At 43.3% G+C, this 21,898-nt stretch overlaps 2 protein-coding genes and 1 long non-coding RNA gene across 8 annotated transcripts in view; 1 reads left to right on the forward strand and 2 right to left on the reverse strand.

The window, feature by feature from the left end:
- The window catches only part of BEND2 (BEN domain containing 2), a 29,765-nt gene extending 21,092 nt beyond the window's left edge, over positions 1 to 8,673 (reverse strand). Inside the window, exons 1-2 of one of the 3 annotated variants that reach the window (XM_080603253.1) lie at positions 8,536 to 8,673; positions 1,866 to 2,027 (exon numbers count right to left, since the gene is read on the reverse strand). In XM_080603253.1, the coding sequence (XP_080459379.1) occupies positions 1,866 to 2,027; positions 8,536 to 8,542 (169 nt within the window). In that variant the 5' untranslated portion in view covers positions 8,543 to 8,673. Of the gene's footprint in view, positions 1 to 1,865; positions 2,028 to 6,107; positions 8,299 to 8,535 lie in introns of those variants that run through there. The other 2 variants (XM_080603252.1, XM_080603254.1) reach the window with 2 other exon arrangements.
- A 25-nt stretch (positions 8,674 to 8,698) lies between these two features.
- On the forward strand, positions 8,699 to 18,369 carry LOC308199297. The gene is made up of 2 exons (XR_013954569.1): positions 8,699 to 8,830; positions 13,768 to 18,369. It is a non-coding gene; the product is annotated as an uncharacterized lncRNA (long non-coding RNA).
- NHS (NHS actin remodeling regulator) overlaps positions 16,665 to 21,898 on the reverse strand; it is a 249,242-nt gene continuing 244,008 nt past the window's right edge. For all 4 annotated transcript variants that reach the window (XM_080603220.1, XM_080603219.1, XM_080603221.1 and 1 more), the window contains one exon: positions 16,665 to 20,847. In XM_080603220.1, coding sequence (XP_080459346.1) covers positions 20,223 to 20,847 — 625 coding nt within the window. In that variant the 3' untranslated portion in view covers positions 16,665 to 20,222. The remainder of the gene's footprint in view (positions 20,848 to 21,898) is intronic.

A 21,898-nucleotide genomic window follows, 5' to 3' on the forward strand; every position in this document is an offset into this window, starting at 1 on the left:
CTTAACACTAGCAATCTACAACAACAAAAGCTCTAATCCTGAAGATTACAAAAATGCCTTTTACCTTTTAAAAACAATCATCCCCACTCATCATGACTCCTTTGCTGATAATGAAATAGTTATTCATTTCCTGAAACAAGGTCAGCAACTGTCTGTGATAGTTTCCTGGGTAGGATTTCTTATTTATTTTCAAAACAGAGAAAAAAAAAACAGAGTAAATCACCTTCCTTCTTCCCCCAAACGTGTTCTTAAGTATAAATGTACAGAAATTTACAGCACACTCTGCTGTCAAGTAGAAGACCAAAGAGCTTTTCAGTAGCACCTAACAACAACGGGAAACTAAGATGTGTGGGACTTTGGTGAAGAGAAATACTGATAAGAACCTCTATTAAGCCAACTAGCTGAAAAAAAGGTAATAAATACCTTCACTTAACTACAGACATTTCCTTTGCTAACTTAGCAACAGTGCTACTGGACTTACAAAATGCTATTAACAGCTATGATTGAATTTTGCCTGGGCCAATGGAAAACTGAGTAAGATTTCCGAAAGCCTCTGGATCTTAGATGCCAAAATAAAGACAACGAATTAAAGAATCACTGAAGGCTACTTAAAGCTAATAGTTTACCACCCTAAACAACCATCAACCATCATTGACCATCATCAACAACCATTCATTACACATTAGTATCAGCAGTGTTCCACTTGACAGTTGATCCAGAAACTTCATCTTTTGGATTAGTTTTTTTTCCATGACATTTGCTTTCCAAATTGCTTGCTAATCATTATCTAATTAGCTCCTAGGTATACATGAGAAGCCTCTATTTTAAACATAGTATTATTTCAGTGGGTTCACTATTAGTAAAGACCTCTAAAGTAATAATTAAAAAGGCATCTATTTTTAAATCATAGAACGGCCTGGTTTGGAAAGGACCCTAAGGATCATCTAATTCCAGCCCCCTGCCCTGGGCAGGGACACCTCCCACCAGATCAGGTTGCCCAAAGCCCCATCCAGCCTGGCCTTGAACACCCCCAGGGATGGGGCATCCACAGCTTCCCTGGGCAACCTGTGCCAGGGCCTCACCACCCTCCGAGTAAAGAATTTCTTCCAAATATCGAATCTAAATCCATCCTCTTTTAGTTTAAAGCCATTATTCCTTGTCCTATCCCTAAACTCCCTGACCAAGAGTCCCTCTCCAGCTTTCCTGTAGCCCCTTTTAGGTACTGGAAGGCCACTATAAGGTCTCCCTGGAGCCTTCTCTTCTCCAGGCTGCACAACCCCAACTCCTTCAGCCTGTCCCCATAGGAGAGGTGCTCCAGCCCTCTGATCATCCTTGTGGCCCTCCTCTGGACTCATTCTAATACATCCATGTCCTTCTTGTGCTGGGGGCCCCAGAGCTGGATGCAGTGCTCCAGGTGGGGTCTCATGAGAGCAGAGTAGAGGGGGAGAATCACCTCCCTCGACCTGCTGGCCATGGTTCTTGTCCGTGGAGGGGTGAAGTGGCTCTGTAAGGGCACCTCAGTCTTCGGGGGAAGCCTCTTCCTCCTGCTGGTCCTTGTTGTTGGCAGCTTCAACTCTTTGGTGTTATTGGTGCTCCTCCCTTATGTGAGGGCCGGTGAGGGAGTTGTGGGCTGTTTGGCCACGGGCTGTGCAACCCCTGCAGACTGTGCTAGGATCCAGCTGCCTAACTCCTCAGCCTTCCTTATGCTATGCAGACAACCTATACAAACAATCCTATAGCTTTTGAATGCAATATGCTTTAAAGATGGGTAACACAGAAAGCATTAAAGACAGAAGCACTGAACATACAGCATTAAAATTAGCCACTAACTATGAGATCACCAAAGAAAATGAAGTGCAGATTACCATACGCGAGTTGAGCCACATGGTGAACGTTACTGTTTACTTCAGAGTTTTGTTCCATCAGCACGCAGCTTTGTGTGGACAGTCCATTTTCTCCATCTTCTGTTTCAGAATTGTCAATAATCACTGCTTCAACATCATCCTCAACGTTCACAGAGTCGTAATCTATTAGTGTAAGCAGAAAGAGAAGCAGGTTAAGACTAGACACTATTCTGCATATCAGATGAAAACTGTAATACTCTTATCACGCCTAGCATTATCTCAATTCTACCACAGGCGAATTTTAGAACAGTTTCACTTTAACATTTAAATATGAGGTCACTTAAACACGTGTACTGAGGTTTTAACACACGCTAGAAGGGAAATGGCTTCCTCTTGCTTAGTTGGCAGGACTCCTAAAAGTATTCAGCACCTAACTCCGCCTGCAGCGCCCAGCTCCAACAGGAATAGTTCCAGGTCAGTAACAAGCACTCCTGAAAACTCCACCATTTCCATTCAAGCATCCAACAAGACATAATAATTTGTTTTTGAAATTTTACTTCCGTAAACATGAAATATTTAATACACTCAAAACAAATCAGTCTACAAATCCTAACTGCGTATTTGGTATTCAGATCAACCCAAGCAATGGCTCTCAGTGAGATGCTGTGCAGAAACACTGAATGGGAAATCTCCAGTACTATGTGTGTTGTTTTTTTTTTTCCAATTAACTATATCAGGGTCAAGAAAAAAGTGTCCTGGTGTCAGACTAACTATTACAGCTAGATCTGGCATTTGGAGGAGGGCAAGGAAGGGAGAGGAATTCATCCCTGATGAAAGAAATTAATGGAAGGAATCATACTGTGAGGCACTAAACTGAATTAGAAAATACAACTTAATTCAACCAGCACACACACTGTGACATGTATGTCATCTTTTCCACAGGATCTCTGCCCCATTCAGTGTACAAAATGGGATGAGCTCCGGGGATGAACCAGGGCTGTATGAGTTTAACAGTGGTCTGCTTCTTCACTCTCGTACAAAGAATTCACTCCTAATCCTGCTCCCTTCCCTCTGTTCCAATTTCTCAAGAGCCTAACAGGTGAGAAATAAACTGGATCTACAGGTGAGCGTCTTCACTCTGGCCACTACTCCTGTCTAATCCAGAAGAAACAACACAGAAGGGTTTGGATTTGGCTGTCATCAGATTAGGAAACACTACTTCACCCAGTTAAGGGTATATTCAGAGACGCCCATCAATCACCATACAGCCAACAGCTACGTTTATAGTAATAAATGAGGCTGAAAATCCAGTAGCCCTGCAAGAAGGAGCTTAGTTGAGCAGACATGAGCTGGGATACGCTGCTTTGGCTCAAAGTCAGAGAATGGTTCCTTGCCAGTTTTAAATTGCTGTATAGAAAAAGGAAAATGCTGAGGAACCAGCACATAGCAAAGACAAAGCAGGGCCATCTGGACTAGAGGAGGGAGAGTACGATGAGATGTCAGGAGTGTTACTAGACGTGGTTGACAGTAAAAGTCAAAGCTCAGTCTTCCATGCTCTCTACCAGCCTTTCTTCAACAAGTTTCAAAATCAGAATCTCCACAGCATAGTGAATTCCAAACAAAGTTTCCAAAATCTGCAGCTACAGAAGTTTAGAGCTAGAGGATGACTAGAGGATGAACATAAACCAAACATGAAGACACAGAAAGGGAAGAGACCCCACTTTCAAAAAAAAATTACATTTCTACAATGATGTAGAAACAATGACACAAAAAGCACTCGTCTCTCAAAACTTTTAATCCCCAAGATAGTGGTCAGGATCCTCTTCATATCCAGGACTTTTAACTTCATCACCTACTGCTCAGCACTCAAAGGGAAATTACTTCCTCTTCAGAATGGCACTCTTACCTGCACAGTCAGGTAATACTGAAATTAGCACACCCGACCCATTTCCATTAATATTTACCAACATGGCTGGTCATCTCAGCTCTGTAACAGTAAAGAAAGCTGCTCCAAGAAACGCAGACCCACCTGCTTCATACCACTTCTTCCTTCTCCCAAAGGCATTCTAGTTACTTTGTCTCTGAGGTCAGTGGCCAAAGTTAAATGTCTTTGCTGAAAATTGCCTACGTTCATCACGAAGAGAGTGTCTGCGCTCAGAAATATTTCACGTATGCTGCCTAAAATACTTGTCAGTTAATACTAGCTACTAAAAAAGGGTGCAGGGGAAGTAGATCTCATCTTGTAGTCCAATACATAATTTATTCAGGCAAGGGAAATCAACTTTTTAATGTCACTACTGTAGCCACATATTCCTACATGTGGAGATAACTCCATTCATCCAACTACAATCTTTATACCTTTGAAAATTTGTTACAGAAGAACTCCAGCTATTTACTCGTAAACTTGAAGAAACTGAAACTCATTCCTGTAAGCAATTCTGAGTATTTCTGATGCTTCTAGGAAGTGCTAGCAATACTGGGTAATGGTATAGATTTAGCACCGAACAATATGAAATATGTATCTATCTCTCTCAAGTAGAAACCACAAATTGCCAGACTCTGTAATTAACTTGTGCTCCTAGAAAAGGGAGAGTAAAGTGAACCCATTAAGACACTTTTTTTTTTCTTGTGACTTGAATGAAGATGCAACTGCATTTCTTGGAGCAATGGGAGTTAATAACCTCCCTGCACTAATTAGCTCCCCTGGCACAAAGTATCATGACATAGGTATTTAGAAGTTTCCAGTGAGTCTTTAAAGCAACTCAGAAATTAAAAATAAGTGTGATCGAGAAAATATTTAGGTTTATATATTTCAAATAAAGGTTTTACTGTGAATTACACACTATAATAAAACCTACTAAACAGGCTGTTTTGTCCAATGATTGCAACAAGTTATATGTTTAAGAGGCTTCTGAATTTCTGCTTGAAAACTGAAGTGACAATCATTCTAAATTTAGAAAACATCAGCCAGCTAATTTCCTGCTCAGACTCAATGAGTGCCGTGAGTTACACGAGTTGTTATTTTGAGCCAGGCACTAGGATATGCTACATCAGAGGGTAGATGCTGACAAGAATCGTGCTGTGCAGGAAGGCAGCTGGAGAGCAGGGCTATGAAATGACGAAGTTAGAAATCCGAGACTGGAGGTGCTCCTTTTAACCGAAAAATGGCTTATGCTCACTGTTCAGGATTTTTCCAACGTTGTTTTAACAGGAGCTCTTCTTTGCTTCTGCACAAAATCACCAGGTAAGCAGGTCTTTGCAGAAAGTCAAAGATACTGAACCTGAGCCCGGCTTTCATAATGATTTATATGCAAGACTGTCCAACTGTGCGTCTAACTCTGTATCAGAAGTTACATAACCACATTAAGTTACTGCTTTTACACAGCAAAGTAAAAATCAAGCCTCAGAAAGATTTTATTTCCAGTTACTGAAGAGAAGTATGTTTATAAATCATTATGACTTGAAAATCTGATCTTCTTTGGAATGTGCGTCATTTGATCAACATATAAGCAATCAGGTGGGTGCCAAAATATTGAACTACCGCTCCTTTACCTATCCCCAGATCACAGCACGGTAGTATAGGCTTTGGGGTAAAATGATAAACACAGAAAAATGTGAAACTAGTAAGAATGAAAGATGAACAGAACCAAACTGCAATATCATTTTTTTTTAAAAAATGGAACTTAGAAATTGAAAGATGTTGATACAAACATCAAGATTTAAAAAAAAAAGTAAAAATTTGAAGGCTTTCAAGTAAGACTGCTGCAGAGACACTATTCTGGAAGTTACTACTGAAAGGCTGACCCCACATGCAAAACTGAGAAGTTTCCATGGCCTATTTTTTCTTAGTATAAGGCTCCATTCACAGCTCTCTATTTCGCTTCTTCAAACATGTGAGATAAATTTTCCAGTTTTCCTGAATGAATATATTTTGTGAACACTTGGGGGTGGGGGGCATCCCAAAGGGAAATACAGCCCAGCCATTTCTCCAAAGAAACTGAAGGATAAACAAATTTCAAGTTCTCAAAGTCATATGGTACAACTCCTTACTTCAAAAACTATAATCCCTGAATGCTTCTGAAAAGAACTCTTTACTGAGGAGAACCAGTTAGCTTAAATTAGGGATATACGTCCTGCTATCCTAAAAAATGAACCTACCAAGTCAAAAAAAAAGAGAAGTCAAAGCATGCAGATGACTACTTAACACCACCTTAATATGTATTCGGTAAGATTTCCAAATTCTCTAATGCATTTTGAACATACTATTAGACTCCTCCTGGGATGATTTCTTCTGCCTGCCAGGGATCACTCAAACAAAACTGTCTGGAAGTGACCCCTTCCCCACAATCTCCTCTGTGTCCAGAAGGCAACACTTGACAGGAACCCAAGTGCAAGGCTGGGAGAGGAACTCTCAGGTAGTGGGGACGTAACAGACGAGGTGTACTGGTGGAGACAAAAAGGAAAGAAAAAAAAAAACACAAACAAACAAAACTCTGTAGCACTACAAACTACATCTCAACGTAAAAGCAAAGCAACGCTAACTCAATGAAAAGTAAGATACATACCAAGAAACTTATCCAAATTTAAACTAAGTCACAAAAGGAGAGCCTGCTAGCATTACCTGGGACCACATCTATCTAGATCCTGGCCTATCTGTGGCACAATGCCAACGCCGAAACAAAAAAAGAGTGAGCTAAAACAAGGGACAGGACGGGGACAACAGTGCCACAATGTCTTCCAGTGGTAGCATCACGTTATCCCGGCTTCAAGTAAATATTTGCATATTGACACTGTCTCATTGCAGACAAAACAGTTCTCATCACATTTCTGCATGCTATTATACTTAAAGCTGTGAGCTCAGAAGTGCAACCAGAACTGATACATCAGCTGAAGTCAGAAGACAAGCTGACAGACTACTTTTCCTTTCCCGAGCAACTTACTAATTAAATACACCACATATGCCTGTGGGATAAGGAGGGGCTTGTACTGAGTCAGACGTTACTTGCTGAATGCTCTCATTTATTGCAGAAACAGGAACGTAGGTAATCATGAGTTATTAAACCATACAGAGAGGTAGGTGACCCAAGGGCCGAGGAGGCTGTAAGCAATGGGCAGTAATGAATCACATCCCAACCTCTATAGCAAAGCTTCTACTGGCAAAGTCACCAGAACTAAATCATACTTTTCACAGGATGCCAGCGTTTATTCTTCATTCCCTAAGCATTTATTTAAATGCATCTCTGTGTTCTGCAAACGTGATCACAATTCTCCCAGCTGCAACTGACAACACGAGGAGATATGCATAAGACAAAGTACGTTTTATAAAGATGCTTTATACTGCACTCAGGAAAACTGGGTACCATCCACCTTAGGTTGCATCATTGAATTCAATATACTGCTGATAATTCTGTCCTTAGTCTGGATAGTTCCTGTCCTGTAGCAGCTGATCAGAAGACTTCCAAAGATATTAAATACTCATCAAGTCTCTGAACACTGAAACAACAGTTAACTTAAAATGCTGGAGCCAGAATTTGTGCAACTGAAAGTTGCAACAAACTAAGACAATGGAATCGTATATTGAGCAAACACAAACCAATTATTATGGTGAAAGGAATAATGAAGCCAGGTTTCCCATGGCTTTAAGTTTCACATTCAGATTACCAAAATGCTAGTAAGCAAAACTCAGGGTAAAACAGGCCTCACAAAGAGGCCTCTGATGTTGAATAAGATTTGATCTCATACTGTATGTTTAACTGAGGAATATTATTAATGGCACTTCCTTCCCACTGCCAAGGTATTTAGAGCAGTTTTTATGTTTATGATTGCTGAGTTAGAGCAAAACCCAGTCAGGAGACTGAAAAACCTGAGGACAAAGCAGACTGAACTGACACCCACCACATGACATTGTGTATTTGCCTAATCAGTACAGCAGGACTGCCATGCCCCCTCGCTGTCCTACATCTAAACGGCACCCTTTACTTCGTGCCGACACTTGTGTAATTGCAGAGCGCATTGACCAAAGCCTAATTTAACCAAAAAGAGGTCCAGAAGAGCTCCCTCAGCCGCCAAGTCACACGTGAAAAGTGGGCAGCTGGAATCTCCTGAGTGGGTATGGCTCTGAGCAAGCTGCAGGTGCTTAAAACGACGTGAGGCTGCACAAGCCTTATTTCCTGGGAGGGCACGGGGAAGCACACAGCGGGCAGACACCTGCTTTAACGCTAACCCAGGGGGGCCCATACACTTGCATGACACACTCTGCCTCCACAGGCACAGTGGGGGGGGGGGGGGGGGCACTCCAGCATTACCACACTGATTTTTGCTTTTTCACAGCGGCAGCGCCTCGGGGACCCCCCGAGGGCTGAGGCAGTGCGGGACCCCCCGTCACGTCGCCCCACCGCCACCTGAGGGGCGTCCGAGCCCCCCTCACCGCCACCGTCCCCCCCCCACCCCCGCCAACGCCGCGCGGACGACGGGCAGCAGCGAGAGCCAATAGCCGCGCCCCGCCGCGCCGCCGCCGGCCAATAGGAGCGGGCGCGGTGGGCGTGGCCCGGCCGGCCCGGCGGAGAGCGTTGGGGCCGTTGCGAACGTTGAGGGAGCGTTCCCCGCGCGCCGCCGGCTCGCGCCTGCACCCCCCCCCCGTCCCCCTTCCCTCCCTCATGGCGGCCGCCTCCTCACCCGTCCCCGCACCTACCCGACATGGCGGCGGGGGGGGGGGGGAGCCTCGCTGGGGCGGCGGAGCGAGCCGGGGCTCGGGCACGGGCAGGTGTGGCCGGAATGCGGCGTTGGAAACGGAAGCGGCTTGTGCGAGGCGAGCGGCGGAGGCTGCCGGCGGGCAGTGCGGCTGCGCGACGCGCCCGGCAAACGGGAGCAGGGCGGGCGGGGCCGGCGCTGCCGCCTCCTTCTGCCTGTCCTCGGCCTCTCTCAGCGACCTGCTGGGGCTGCTGGAGCCCGTGCGGGGGGGCACAGCGACCGGGATGGCCCTCAAGGTGCGGGGGGGCCCCGTGGCAGGTCCCCTGCCCCGGGTGGCACCGGCTGTTTGCCTGCTGCACCCTCGCAAGCTGGGGAAATCCCGTCACAGAGGGGGATGGATGGCTGCGAGAGGTTGTCCTCGTCTTGCGAGAGAGTTTGTGACTTTATAAAGTGAGGTGACTTCTGATGGGAGTGCCGTGGGAGGGATGAAGTGCACAAATTTCAGCCTCACCTTCTTACATAAATGATTCTGTACTTTTTTCTCTTTTCTCACTTTTTTTTTTTTTAAATTTGTTGTTTGAAGTTGAACTTAAAACGAGGGGATAGCGTCTCTAAATATCATCACTAGCAGGCATAGAGCTGTGGGATTTTATAGAGTCACAGAATCATTAAGGTTGGAAAAGACCTCCAAGCTCACCTGGTCCAACCATCCCCCTACCACCAACGTCACCAACTGAACCATGTCCCTAAGCACCACGTCCAACCTTGCCTTGAACACCCCAAGGGACGGTGACTCCACCACCTCCCTGGGCAACCCATTCCAATGATTGACCACTCTTTCTGAGAAGAAATGTCTCCTCATTTCCAACCTGAACCTCCCCTGGTGCAACTTGAGGCCATTCCCTCTAGCCCTATCACTAGTTACCTGTGAGGAGAGGCCGACCCCCAGCTCCCCACACCTTCCTTTCAGGGAGCTGTAGAGAGCAATCAGGTCTCCCTTGAGCCTCCTCTTCCCCAGACTAAACAACCCCAGTTCCCTCAGCCGCTCCTCACAGGACTTGTGCTCCAGGCCCTTCACCAGCTTCGTAGCCCTGCTCTGGGCACGCTCCAGGGCCTCGATGTCCTTCTTGTACTGAGGGGCCCAAAGCTGAACGCAGCACTCGAGGTGCAGCCTCACTGCAGGGGTCACAGCCTTTCTACCTGAGTGCTTGGACCAGCACAGTGAAGTACAGGAGCACAAGGGTAGGTGAGAACCTGAGTAGGTGGAGCCCCCTCCTCGGGCCCCTTCCAGGGCTGTCCCATCAGAGCCCTAGCCCCAGCAGCCAGGTGTGAAACCCATCCCCATGAGTCACCACCAGAGGAGCTTTGGACTGAGTGGGTTGATGCCTAGGCGTATGGGATACGCTATGGGATACACAGGAGGGATTGCACAAGACAATTTAGCATTAGGGGAGGAACCAACAGCAAGGGAAGAGAGAGATTTAGGTGAATAGGGGAGGAACAAGTGTATCTTCATGTATTCCTTTCTTGTTCTTCCCTGGGGGGACTCCCTTTTGTTTGTGTGGGGGTGTGGGTGCTGCAGCTGGAGTCACACCATGGGCTGGGGCCCCTGTGCCTGTGGTGCTGCATCAAGAGCAAGCACGAACGAGTTTGTGAGCACCAGTGAAGGTCAGGCAGGACTGTCCTGTCAGGAGGCAAAGTGGTCTGGGGGCCAGGGATGTCTCCGAGGGTGACGCCATGTCAGGGAGCTGACTTTTGGGGAGCAGGGGAGTACCAGCTAGCTCTGCGTGGGGACTGGGGGGTGGGAGGCCTGTGACAGCAGCTGCTGTAGGGCTGTGGCCTCGGGGACGCACACGTGTGGGTGACAGCAACTGGGGAGACTGGGATCCACGGGGCAGACTGGGTGTGAGCTCTGCTGCTGGAGGATCCCCACAGTACACATGCTTATATTTATATATATGGATACACTAGTGGACCTCTGACCTACTCAGGCATAGAGAAGCAGGGGAAGTGCTTCTCATGGGTGCTGTCTGTTTGGGTGAGTCTGTGTGCTGTGTGGCTGGCTGCATGTATGCCTACGTTTGTGGTGTGTGTGTGCTCTGCGTGCGTGTCAGGGGAATATGCCTTCAGCCTCGCTACTGGTTGAACTCGTGGGTGTGAAGCTACATCAGCTTTGCCTCTCCTGGGCTTTTGGATCCGGCATGATGTATTTTCCTCTAGCATACATCCTGTTTTTAAAGCTTAGAGCATACATCTGAAAGATTCTGGGCAGAGAGAACTAGAAAAGATTTAAAAACTGTTACCCATATTGGTGGGAAAGGTAGAATGGCGATATAGCATGCAGTTAGTTGCTTATCTTTGAGAAAACTTGTGTAAGAGTTAGGTACATATAAAAGGACTATTTATAGACTTTGCCTTATTTCCTCATAAGCGTTTTGAGAGAATCTGAAGGATTAGTCAGTGCTTCCTTTATTCCTTCCTGGTCCTTCCTAGGATTTAAAAGCCTGTTTTCTCTTTGACGTTGACCGTTAGGTGGAAGACCATCATCTACAAGCCCCATCTTGAATCATATCAATGTGGTACATCCAGTTTCTTATGCAAGCGATTCTTCACCAAAACACGTCAGATTTACTGCTGCTTTTCAATTAAAGTTCAGGGCTGGAAGAGCACTGAGTGAGCCAAGAGCTTCGTTTTCCCAGAAAGCTGGAGGTGACAGGAGAATGCCCAAGTGATAGGGAGTCCAGCTGTTTTCAAGATAAGCTTTTATCTTCCTCGTTTGTTTTTCTGGTGTTTTGTTTGTTTGTTTTTGTTGTTGTTGTTTTTAATGATAGGGCATCAATTTATATGTGTATAAGGAGGGAGTCGCTGAAAAGAATGATTTGGGAAGAGGTATATCCTGGAAGGCCACAGAGGCTGAATAGGAAACTGAGACACATACTGCCAACTATGGAAAGGAAGTGCTCGGGACAAGGATAAAGAAATGTTGACATTCAAAGGAAACAGACTGAAAAAGTTTGTACAAATATCTGATTTCTGTACTCTTGTGGGACAACGGTATTTGGAGGAGCTAACAAGAAAGATATTTGAGGAAGGGGTAAGATGAATCCAGTCTTTAGGAAGTGAAGTTAATTAGAAAGTATCATCTGATACACTAGAGGCCAAACATTTCTGAGTTACACCATGTGATTTTAGAAGACTTTGTCTTGAAGATAAAAAGTGGCAGACATTCCACATTGGTAGACATATACAAATATTGTTTCAGTGGCTTGCTAATCACGTAGAAGAAATGATGGATTTGAAAAGAAAACTGAAACAGGTGGAGGTAGGCAGGAGACTGTTTTAAGGAAAGGAGTCAGCTAATAGTTAATACATTTGAATGCGGAATCATACTTTCAGAAGGAGTGAGAAAACCTGATCTACAAGGCATTTGTTTTTCTTGGATCAGTTTTCACAAAAACTTTCCTGGAATTAATTTCTTGGCCATCTTTTCTGGTACTTATATTTTGATTTAATTGGATCCAATGACTCTAAGCTTATCTACTTCATCTGCTTCTGAAAGGTCTTAATTTCATTAAAACTTGGTATTTTATATCGCTGGATATTTCAAATGACAAGCGAAGCTCTGGACTAACTCCAGTTACACGTTGGTCTTCATAGATCCCAGAACTTGTTTTGTGCATTGATTTGACGAAAGTACCAGAAATGACAGCCTAAATCTACATGTTTAGGGTTTGCTTGATGGTTCAGCTGGCTTTGCAAAGTGAAATGCATAGAAACAGCTTGCAATATTAGGATATTATGGTTTGGCATCAGTAGTTAGAGGGTGTGGTCTATATTTCATTCACATTGCTTTGGATCAGCCCTTAATTTATCTACAAAAAAGAAAGAAAAAAGAAAACAGTGAAAGCGTGAAGCCCAAGAAGAGACTCCAGATAATCCGGTTTTGAAGCTCTAACATTCTTAAATGGTAATAAAACCACTTGCTGTCATTGCTCATAATGACGAAATTATGTAAGGGTTGTCCATCTGCTGTTGAGTAAGCTTTTAAAGAACACCTGAAGGAGGTACTTTTTAAAAGGACAGCATTACTGTTAAAGAGTGAACACTAAATACTGGTAATAACATTACAGTTCTGTGCCAGCCTTTTAAATGTATAAATAAACTTGAGTGATCAGGAACTGAATTCCTTCAGATTTTGAATGTCATTTGCTCAGAGATGTTTTTATCTGATGATTTCTTTTTTCCAGCTTTGGAGGCTTGTAATAGATCTGAGCCACCTGACCTAGATTCAATGTGACTGGTTACCCAAGTGACCAAGCCACGGGTTCAGTGATGTTACTTGCGCAATTTTCTCAGTCTCAGTGAAAACCGTAGTGTGAATTTCCACAGGAAACTCACTGGATGATTGGTGTCTTGTGTGTGGGTTTTTTGTTGCCTTTTTTTTTTTTTTTTTGTAATGCATGATTTTGAGTAATAAAATAAAATGGAAACAGCCTAACACCAAATCAAAACTATTGCAAAACCATTATTAGAGGGCAAGGCATCTCTTATTTGTTCATGTGCTGTTGCCAAGAAAGCCTGTTTTCCTGCTTCATGAGTACCTCGCTGTTGCTGCTAGGCATGGAAAGCAGTGCCTTAACATGAACAGTCTGAACTGACCTATGAGTTGATCAAGATGGCATTTCCTTGGCCTTTGTTATTCTTTTCTTGGGGCTGGAGGAGCAGTTCCTGCCTCTCCCCTCACTCCGTCTGAAGATGACTGAATAAAAAGGGAGCTGTGGAAGCAGTTGCTTCCTCACAGGAATAGTTTATGGTTTGCAACTTTAATGTGAAACGACAATAGTAAGAATAGTAATGTACTATCTGGATAAAGTTCTGTTAAAATGAATAAAAAATATGTAGCTATCTATTCAGAGTAAAAATGAATAAAAGCTACCGTATCTATTCCTAGCACTGTCACTACCATTGCTGTTTTGTGCATCTTTTGAATTTACCTTCTGAATAAACAGAAAACTTCACTGAGAATGCCTACCCCTTTTGTAGGATAAAATTGCTTTAACATTCATAGTGGTTTTCTGATTTTCAAACTCTGGGGAAGTTGAAATGCCAATGCAGGTGAATCGAGTGGGAAACACTGTCTTTAGCTGCTTGCCTGTTTTGTTATCCTGACCTTGAGCCTATGTTGGAGGATGTGGGTTCATCATGAATACACTTCCTCTGTTTTCTGTTTCAGGAGTATATCCAGATGACGTGATATGAAAACTCTTCCATTCATACTGAGGTAACTGAAGACATTGTCAGTCAGCAGAGCTGGATAACCTGCATTCAAGAACTTAGGAGAACCACTGAAGAATTCTTATGATAAGGTTGGGCACTATAAAAGTTTCAGGAGAATACCTAGAAGCCACTAGTTAAAAACACAACTGGGACAAGCAGGATCAGCAACCTTTCACCCTGAGTTTAATCCCAGAATCAGAACAGTAAATACATGCTTCTGTCACCAAGTAGAGAAATAAAAGAAGGGAGATGTAATTAACACAACCAAAAATAGGTTTATGGAAATCAGCGCTAGGGCTGCAGCCAGCACTTAGCTGCCCTCTTCCCCGGGAGAGGCGTTTGTTGCAGGAGCACATACCATTGTGAAGGGGTATTAAGGTGGAGACTAGGTTCCAGCTCCCAAAGGTGACAGTGCCAACAGCACAAGAGTTGAAGATGAAACTTATCAAACTCTGTGTAATACCACAAGCTGGGGATGCCTGACATACCCAGGATTAAAGATTGAGATCCAGGAAATGCTTTGATATTAAAAACCTTATTTAAACACCTAAAAGCCCTCACATTCAAACAAAGGCTCCAAAACCTTTGGAGGAACCACCTTTCCTTCTCCTGCGGGTGGCTGCCGGGTTGAGAAAGTGCTGTCGTGTTTTCAGGTGTCTCCACCCACAGTGTTAACATTCCCTCAGTGCAGGTATGCATTGTGGTGTATCCCTGCGGCTGTCAGCCTGCTTTTGCGCAACAGCCTCTTCGAAAGGCCTCATCGTAGACATTTGATAATGGGAGTGTCCCTCGCTGATGGGACTGGCCCTCTCACCGACTGAATTTGAAACTGTGATACTAAAACAACAGTTCTGCCTGTTGCTGCCCTGTGCTGGAACAGCCCAGCAGGCAGAAAGCCATGTGGATGGTGGGAATGCAGCGCTGTATGCGGCACAGCCTGAGAGAGCAGCTTGGCTCTGCCAGCAGCATTCCTCCTGTGCGGCCTCCCCAAAACGCAGCGCTGTTCTAGGCATAATGAAGAGCCAAGCGGCAGGGAAGAGCAAATCTGGAAGATGGATGGCTGCAATCCAGTGACCAGATCCTTGAGGAAGTACTCACTTTCTCAGATGTGTATGTGTTACGCGGAGCAGAAGATAACAGCGGGAAATACTCCCCAGAGCAGGAACATCAGTACCTGCAGAGTTCTTGCCTTAGTCCCTTCTCTGAAGCAAGATTTATTTTTATGGTGGATGAATGCTTCTCTTTTTAAACCTGCTCCAGCAAGAGATGAAAATTAGAACATGCCTCACATTTTCTAGCTCAAGCAGGACCCCGCTTGATACCATGCTTGAGCTGATTGCCAAGTGTCTGAAAACACTGTGGGTGAAGTGTATAGGTACATTTGTTGTTGGTGGTGTGTGCGTATATGTGTGTTGGAATTTCACTCTGTGGAGAAGGTACCATAATTTTCACTGTAGCATCTGAAGTTCTTACACCCACGTGCTTTATTATCTTCCAAACAGAAAGCACCCCCCATTTGTAAGTCGTACCGTGCACGTTTATGTACATTCCACACAGACACCCACACAGCACGCTGGGGTGCTTTGCCGAGCAGGAAGGCACAACCTGAGAAGAGCTTGTATATGCACTGATGCTCCGTGTAGTATCTGGTTTATATTACCACTGGATGGGCTTGACTGTGGTATGCTGTGTACGTGTACCCAATGGTACATGCTGAAGCCTGGATTTTGCAAAGACTTAAAAAAAAAAGTCACCGACTTCGCATATGTTGTAAATAGTTACAAAGATTTCAGCTTGTATATATAAAAAAGCAATGGGTATATTTTATGAGGTCTAATGTTTAATTTTCTCTCCACTGAGCATGAAAAAAATACACAAGTGTACAGCGAGCAGATAAAAACCAGATTGTGCCTGCCTCTGTGGGCTAAGCTCGTCCTGCAGTTCTTGCTTATCTGTACTTCTGGATTGGGAGAGGCGCATAATATACATCAGCAAATGATCTACATAGCCATTAACTGCTTGACCATCTGGTTGAAACAAATGTTATAGAAGCTGATTCCCACTTGGAGACCACTCTGGTACCACACCCATAGGGGAAATCTTTGTATCTTTGCGAGGCACGATTTCAAATAGCTCAGCTGCGTTCCCCAAGGCTGATTTCTCCACTCTAAGGCACTAGACTTCCATATTTCCACTTTTGCCCATGTGCGCTTTTCAAGTACCTATGTACAGGGTTGCAAAGCTACTGACAGAATGACAGATGAAAACAAAAGCTACTTCTCTTCCCCTTTTCCTGCAGGTATGCAGTTTTAGAACATTTAACCCACCTAGCGTCCGTGTCCAGACTTCTCTATCTCCCACTAACCAAAATGACTTAAACTTAGAAGTGCAAATGCTACTTTATTTTATGTTCATAGTTTATCACCCGCCTTTTGGCCACTGCTTGCTTTATGTGATAAGGTTCAGTCACTGGATGCTTTATGCCTTGGGTCTTACGTGTTGCAATTTGTTTTCCAGCCAAAGATAAAGTAGCAGTCTTTCCATTATTTTTCATCTCTGCTTCCTTTCTTTCCTGCTTAACCTTTTGTCCCTTGTAGAATTTGGGCAAATCCAGCAGTCTTTATATTCTGACAAAATTGTACTTGGGGGCTAAATTCCACTTAAACTCAGTGACAGTTTAGATTGGATACAGGTTTTTCCCTTACTTGGTTTGTACAAAATCTTAAATTGAAGGGAAAACAAGATCAAGTGGTTTGAAAGACGTGATGCACTGAGACTTACTTTTGGAAAAACTGTACTCGTAGTCCAGTAGATCAGACTTTACATTTCATTACAAGCAAAGAGAAGGTGTGATTTAATTGCAGTCACGTTTATTTGGAGTTTCTATACACACTTTCTAGGTAATCAAACTTTTCCGACACATTTTTTGAGAGGGGTTCACAATGAAACTGTCACCGTTTTTACTAAAAATAAATACAAGACTTAAAGTGTTGCACAGCTCTAAAATATACAAAGGCTTGGATTTAATGTAAACTTTGAAAACATTTTACAAAAGAAACCATCTTTGCAACAATTTAAAAAGTTCATATTTACAAATATTACAAAAATACAAAATGGATGCAAGTCCATAAACCATTGTCTTTTCTGCCAGCATGAACTGGTGCTAGTACCAAAATAGTTACACTGTAACCTTCTTAATTTTTTTTTTTAATTCTTTAAGTCATAACCTACAGTATTTCTCTATATCTGCCACCATTGCAGCAAATGCACTCAATCACTGACCTTTGGCAAAAGCAAATATATGCTTTATTTGCTACAACTATTCCATCTTCTCTATGCTGCCATGAAAAAAAGGGAAAGAAAAAAAGGGGAAAAAAATGTTACTTTTCAAAACACACAGCTGTGTAACTTCCAAAATCATCTCCAGAACATCAGTGCAAACAACGGAACAACAGGTTGAAACGATGATTCACTGGTGGCCATTAGGCACGTACCGTACCCTGTTTCAAGATGTCTGATGTTCCCCTTGCTCTACAGCTTGTCCTCCGGTGCCTTGGAGGCACACCTGCAACACCGAAGGGGTCTCCCTCCATTTCCTTTCCTCTGCCTCCCACATTTGTTATGAACTCTCTTCTTCACAGTGGATTTACAGTGGCTTTGTTTGTGTTTCGATCCGCTGAATAGAAAATAGGAAGAAAGCCTCTCATAGATTTTACACAAAATAAGACTATATTTCAATGTGATTGTTCTCTGGTCATTTTGTATGTGAAGTATTGCCTCACAATTCAAGTCAAAAAACATTTTAGTGTATATATATATATTTATATATGTCACCTATGAAATTGTTGACTGGTAATAAAAAGTGGTATCACCAAAGTCAATTCATCTGTATTCTCTTAACAGTTTTGAATGATTCTTTAAAGCACATAGAACACCTTTAAGGGCAAACATGTTATAAAAGAACTGGTAAAATTTTAGGGAAAATGACTTAAGATGACAAACTAAGGAGTTTCTGCCCAATACCTAAACTTCCTTTACTCATGTTCTCCAGAAAGTGTTTTGTTGTATGCTATACAATTCCTATTAAAACATTCCCATTCATTCATTTCACTTGTGTTTAGACTTATTTTCTTAACTAAGCTACTAATGTGACTAGTCCTTAATTTCCAAACCTTGCCCCACCTACCTTTTTAAAAACTACTTTAGACTTCCCTGTTTTGAAGCCCTTTAGCTGATTTACCACACCTCTTCCCAACACACGTACCGCATGCATAGTGATTCCATCTTGCGTACTGCACACAACCAGACTACACAGGAGGACGGTAGGATACCCTGAATTATATATTTCTTGTGGTAAATGCTAGACAAAATGAGACACAAACCTTATGGGAAATAACATTCAGGATTTGTTAAACCATTCTGACTTGCTCAAACTCTTTAAAATCATAACCGCTTTAGGTTGAACCTTCCTCTTAAAAACACAATCTGCCCTCTTTTAAAACTCTCAGCTTTATGCATTACATGAATAAAAGCACAAAAAAAAAAAAAAAAGGAAAAACCCATTTCACACATCCCACTTCCCTATTATTTACTTATGCTTAAGGCCAGCTTTGAGTTGATTTCTTTAGTACCTAAGTACGCTCTTTCTGCCATCCTACTCAACCTGTCCTACTGCACACCAAATTCCTTCTTGTAATATTTTCTCTGCACTAACCTTTCCTCTATTCCTCTACTCCAAAGCATATATTATAGCAAACAACACCAACTGCACAAATTTTGGACAAAGAGGGCCTTGTTCTCTGAGTAGCATGGTCAGGCTACATCATTGGAAACCACGATAGCCCAAAGGAGAATCAGGCCAACGACTGGTTTTATTTCATTTAAAAATTAAAAGCATAAAGCAACTTGTGTGTTAAGTTTAAAAGTACACGTCCTTTCAGTTTTAAGACAAGAAAATTCAAGTAACTTCAAGTAATTCAGCTTTTATTTCCCTGCTTTCATTTGTATCAAAGCAGTTGCTTTGACTTGTCTCCTCTCCCACCCCATCCCAGTCCCCCACCCTGTTGCACATTTCTGGTGAACCCAGACGAAATCCAAACTGTATGTGGCTGGCACAATGAACCAGAGCTTTCCCCTTCCCGGATTCGCAATGAATATAAATAATGCATACACATACCTATTTCCCAGCTACATTTTCACAGTGTCATTTTTGTAAATATTTAGGTAGCATGAATCTCATCAGCACAAAGAGAAAGCTTCACTGAAAACTCATCGCAGATATTTACTGATAAATTGAAAGCGCTTGTTGCATGCTTATAATTTATTTGTTTCCCTTAAGAGCCAGAAACTAATCATGTTTAAAGATTATAGTTACCAGGTTATGACTGTGTTATGTATCCCAATAGCCTAATAGGAATACGAAAGGAAGTACTATTTCCTCACGTCTATTCTCGCCCAAGCAATCCCTGTTAGCACGAAGGCCCAGGGGACACCGTCAGATGGGACCGTTTGGGGCTTCGTATTGGAAATGACTTAGTTGTGTCAGAAGCACGCCTGCCTTCCCAGCCAATTATCACGGTGAAACTCACAGCTGCACTTTTCAGTTAGCTTGTTGGGAGCTACGTTAGAAAGACAAATGGTTGCTTTAATCCGATCTCAGTCAGCCTTTACGTTTTGTTAGCTAAGGTGGAGAATTCCTTTCGACTGTTAAATGTCGTCTTTGAGGCTTATATGGCACCGAAAGTGGTTGTTGGTGGCCATGTGAATTTATGTTTGATATGAAAATGGTATTCACAGAATACAGTTATTACATTTGACTTCTTTTGTCTTCTATAAACAAAGTTGTTATGTGGTAAATTGTTTGCCATGTGTCCACTTTTTGATAATTCTATTTACAAATTTCTATCAAAAATATGGTATTTACATATGTTTTGTTAATTTCTTCTAAATTTTGTTTCAGCTCATTTTAGTGTAGAAAAATACCAATCCTCAAGAGCATTTGCTTTTTTATTTTTCTCCCTAGGGAAGCACTACAGTGAGGGATTTGTTTCTAGATGGGCAACTTCTGGGAAAAAAAAAACAAAAAAAAACCACAAAAAGTCTCTTTGAACTCTACGAAAAGCGTATGGCCTTGAAATCTACAGTGACAACAGAAATGAGAGTGGGATAAATGAAATGAAGCTAAAAGAAAACACAATAGATGTAGCATATCTTTCTACTTTTATAAAATGTAGAGTAATAAATAGCTACAGCTGTAGTCCTGTTTCCCCAGCATCTGACGAACACAAACACATTTAAGCATCGATATTGCCCTGCAATTATTATTATTATTATTTCTTTGACTGCTACAGCGTTGGCCTCTTATATTCACATCCTTACACAACCCACGTGGTGTCAGCAGTCCCTGGCAGCCTATGTTGAGCTCTGAGAAGACCGGTCATCATGGGGGCTGCCGTCCGAGTTCTCGGTCTCTCCCTCCGAGATGGCCTGCATCGGCGTGTTGTACAGCCTGCAGCGCACGCTGTACCGGCTGCTGCTGGCTGCCGGCGGTGCCCGGGAGCGCCCCACTCGCGAAGACGCCGACATGGGAAAGCTCTTGGAGGAGAATCCCTCTGCATTGACCCTCGGTGAGCAGGGGGACAGCGGGGACAGCGCATCGGGACTCGCCGCCGGGGGAGACTCGTCCAGGCTTTGGGGAGCATCCGCTGTCAGCTCTCCGGGTGACTTGGGCAGGATTGGACTCTTCAGAATTTCTGTGGCGGACATCCTGTAGCTAGAATCAGACCGACTGCCCTTTTTAAGAAGCAGTAGTTTAAACTCCTCGTTAGATGTGTTGGACTTCTTGGCATTCCTGTATATAAGCCCGGGGGACCTCTGGCTGCTTATGGGAGCACCCGCGCTGCTGGTGGGCGGTGCGCTGCTGGCGGGCAGCGTACTGCTGGCGGGCAGCTGGCTGCTTGTCCCAGAGGAAGCTCTCAATCTGTTCCTGACAGACAGGTCTCCGGAGTCCTTTCTCCCAAGAACTTTCCTTTTCGATCTGTAAAAATACAGAGGAACATTCTTTCATATGCTATCTTTGTAGAAGAACGCTTCACGCTAGCATGGAGTTTCACGGATTCACCATGCTTTTAAACTAGCTGGAGCTTCCTTAATCCCTCTCAATCTTACCCACCTCTTATAAAACAATTCATGCACAAACAGCTCTTTATAAAGACAATGATGATTACAGAGTCCCAGGTTAGCCAAATACTCATCGAAACCCGTTTAATATTAGAAATCTGTAATTTCAGCTGTGATTGCAAATTTCAGCTGAATACAAAACACACTAAATTTGAAGAGATGCCTTCTCATCACTTCAGTGTGACAGCTCACTCAGTAAGAAGGAGCTGGGGGGAACACCCAGAAACCACTGTGGGGACTTTTCTTTGGAGACGTGTTTCTCAGAGAGAACAGCCTGATGTTATTTGTAAAGCATATATATAAGGCAAACACCCATAATATGTAAGCAGGCTAGTCAGGTATCACCCTCCCCCTCTTTCTCTCTCCTTACTTATCCACTGTGATAAGGATATTTGCCCACCAGCATTATCAAAGCCCAGGCACTGGATTGCCAGGATGCGGTGACTTTTTATGGAACAGGGAAGTGTAACAGCATGTAAAGTATTGCTTATAAGGTCAAGCAGCTGCAAGTCTTAGACCAGAGCTGCTGCTGAACAGCAAAACCCACGGTCCCCAGGTGGCCAGGGATGTCTCCACTATCATCTGCTTCCTCTAAGGACTGAGTGACTCATTTTCTTTTAGGTGAAGTCTGAGTCTAGATTATGACTATCGTATCATGTGCTGATTATGAAGAATTAACCTGATCTGCAGAGGGTCCATGTGATTAAAAAGTCTAAGTATCAGAAACTGTGGATAATAAGAAAGCTACTTTATTTACTAGAATTCTATGTAACTGTAAACTATGCTTGCTGCTAGAAACTGTAGATAACAATAAGCTGTGGCAATTGCTCAAAAATTTATGTGAAAATAAAGCTCTGATTATAACCACAACCCTGTGGCCAGTCCTCATTCTGCAAAGGATCCCTAAA

Source organism: Anser brachyrhynchus, assembly GCF_964034855.1.
Source record: "Anser brachyrhynchus genome assembly, chromosome: 1".
In the NCBI taxonomy this organism is placed as follows: domain Eukaryota; kingdom Metazoa; phylum Chordata; class Aves; order Anseriformes; family Anatidae; genus Anser; species Anser brachyrhynchus.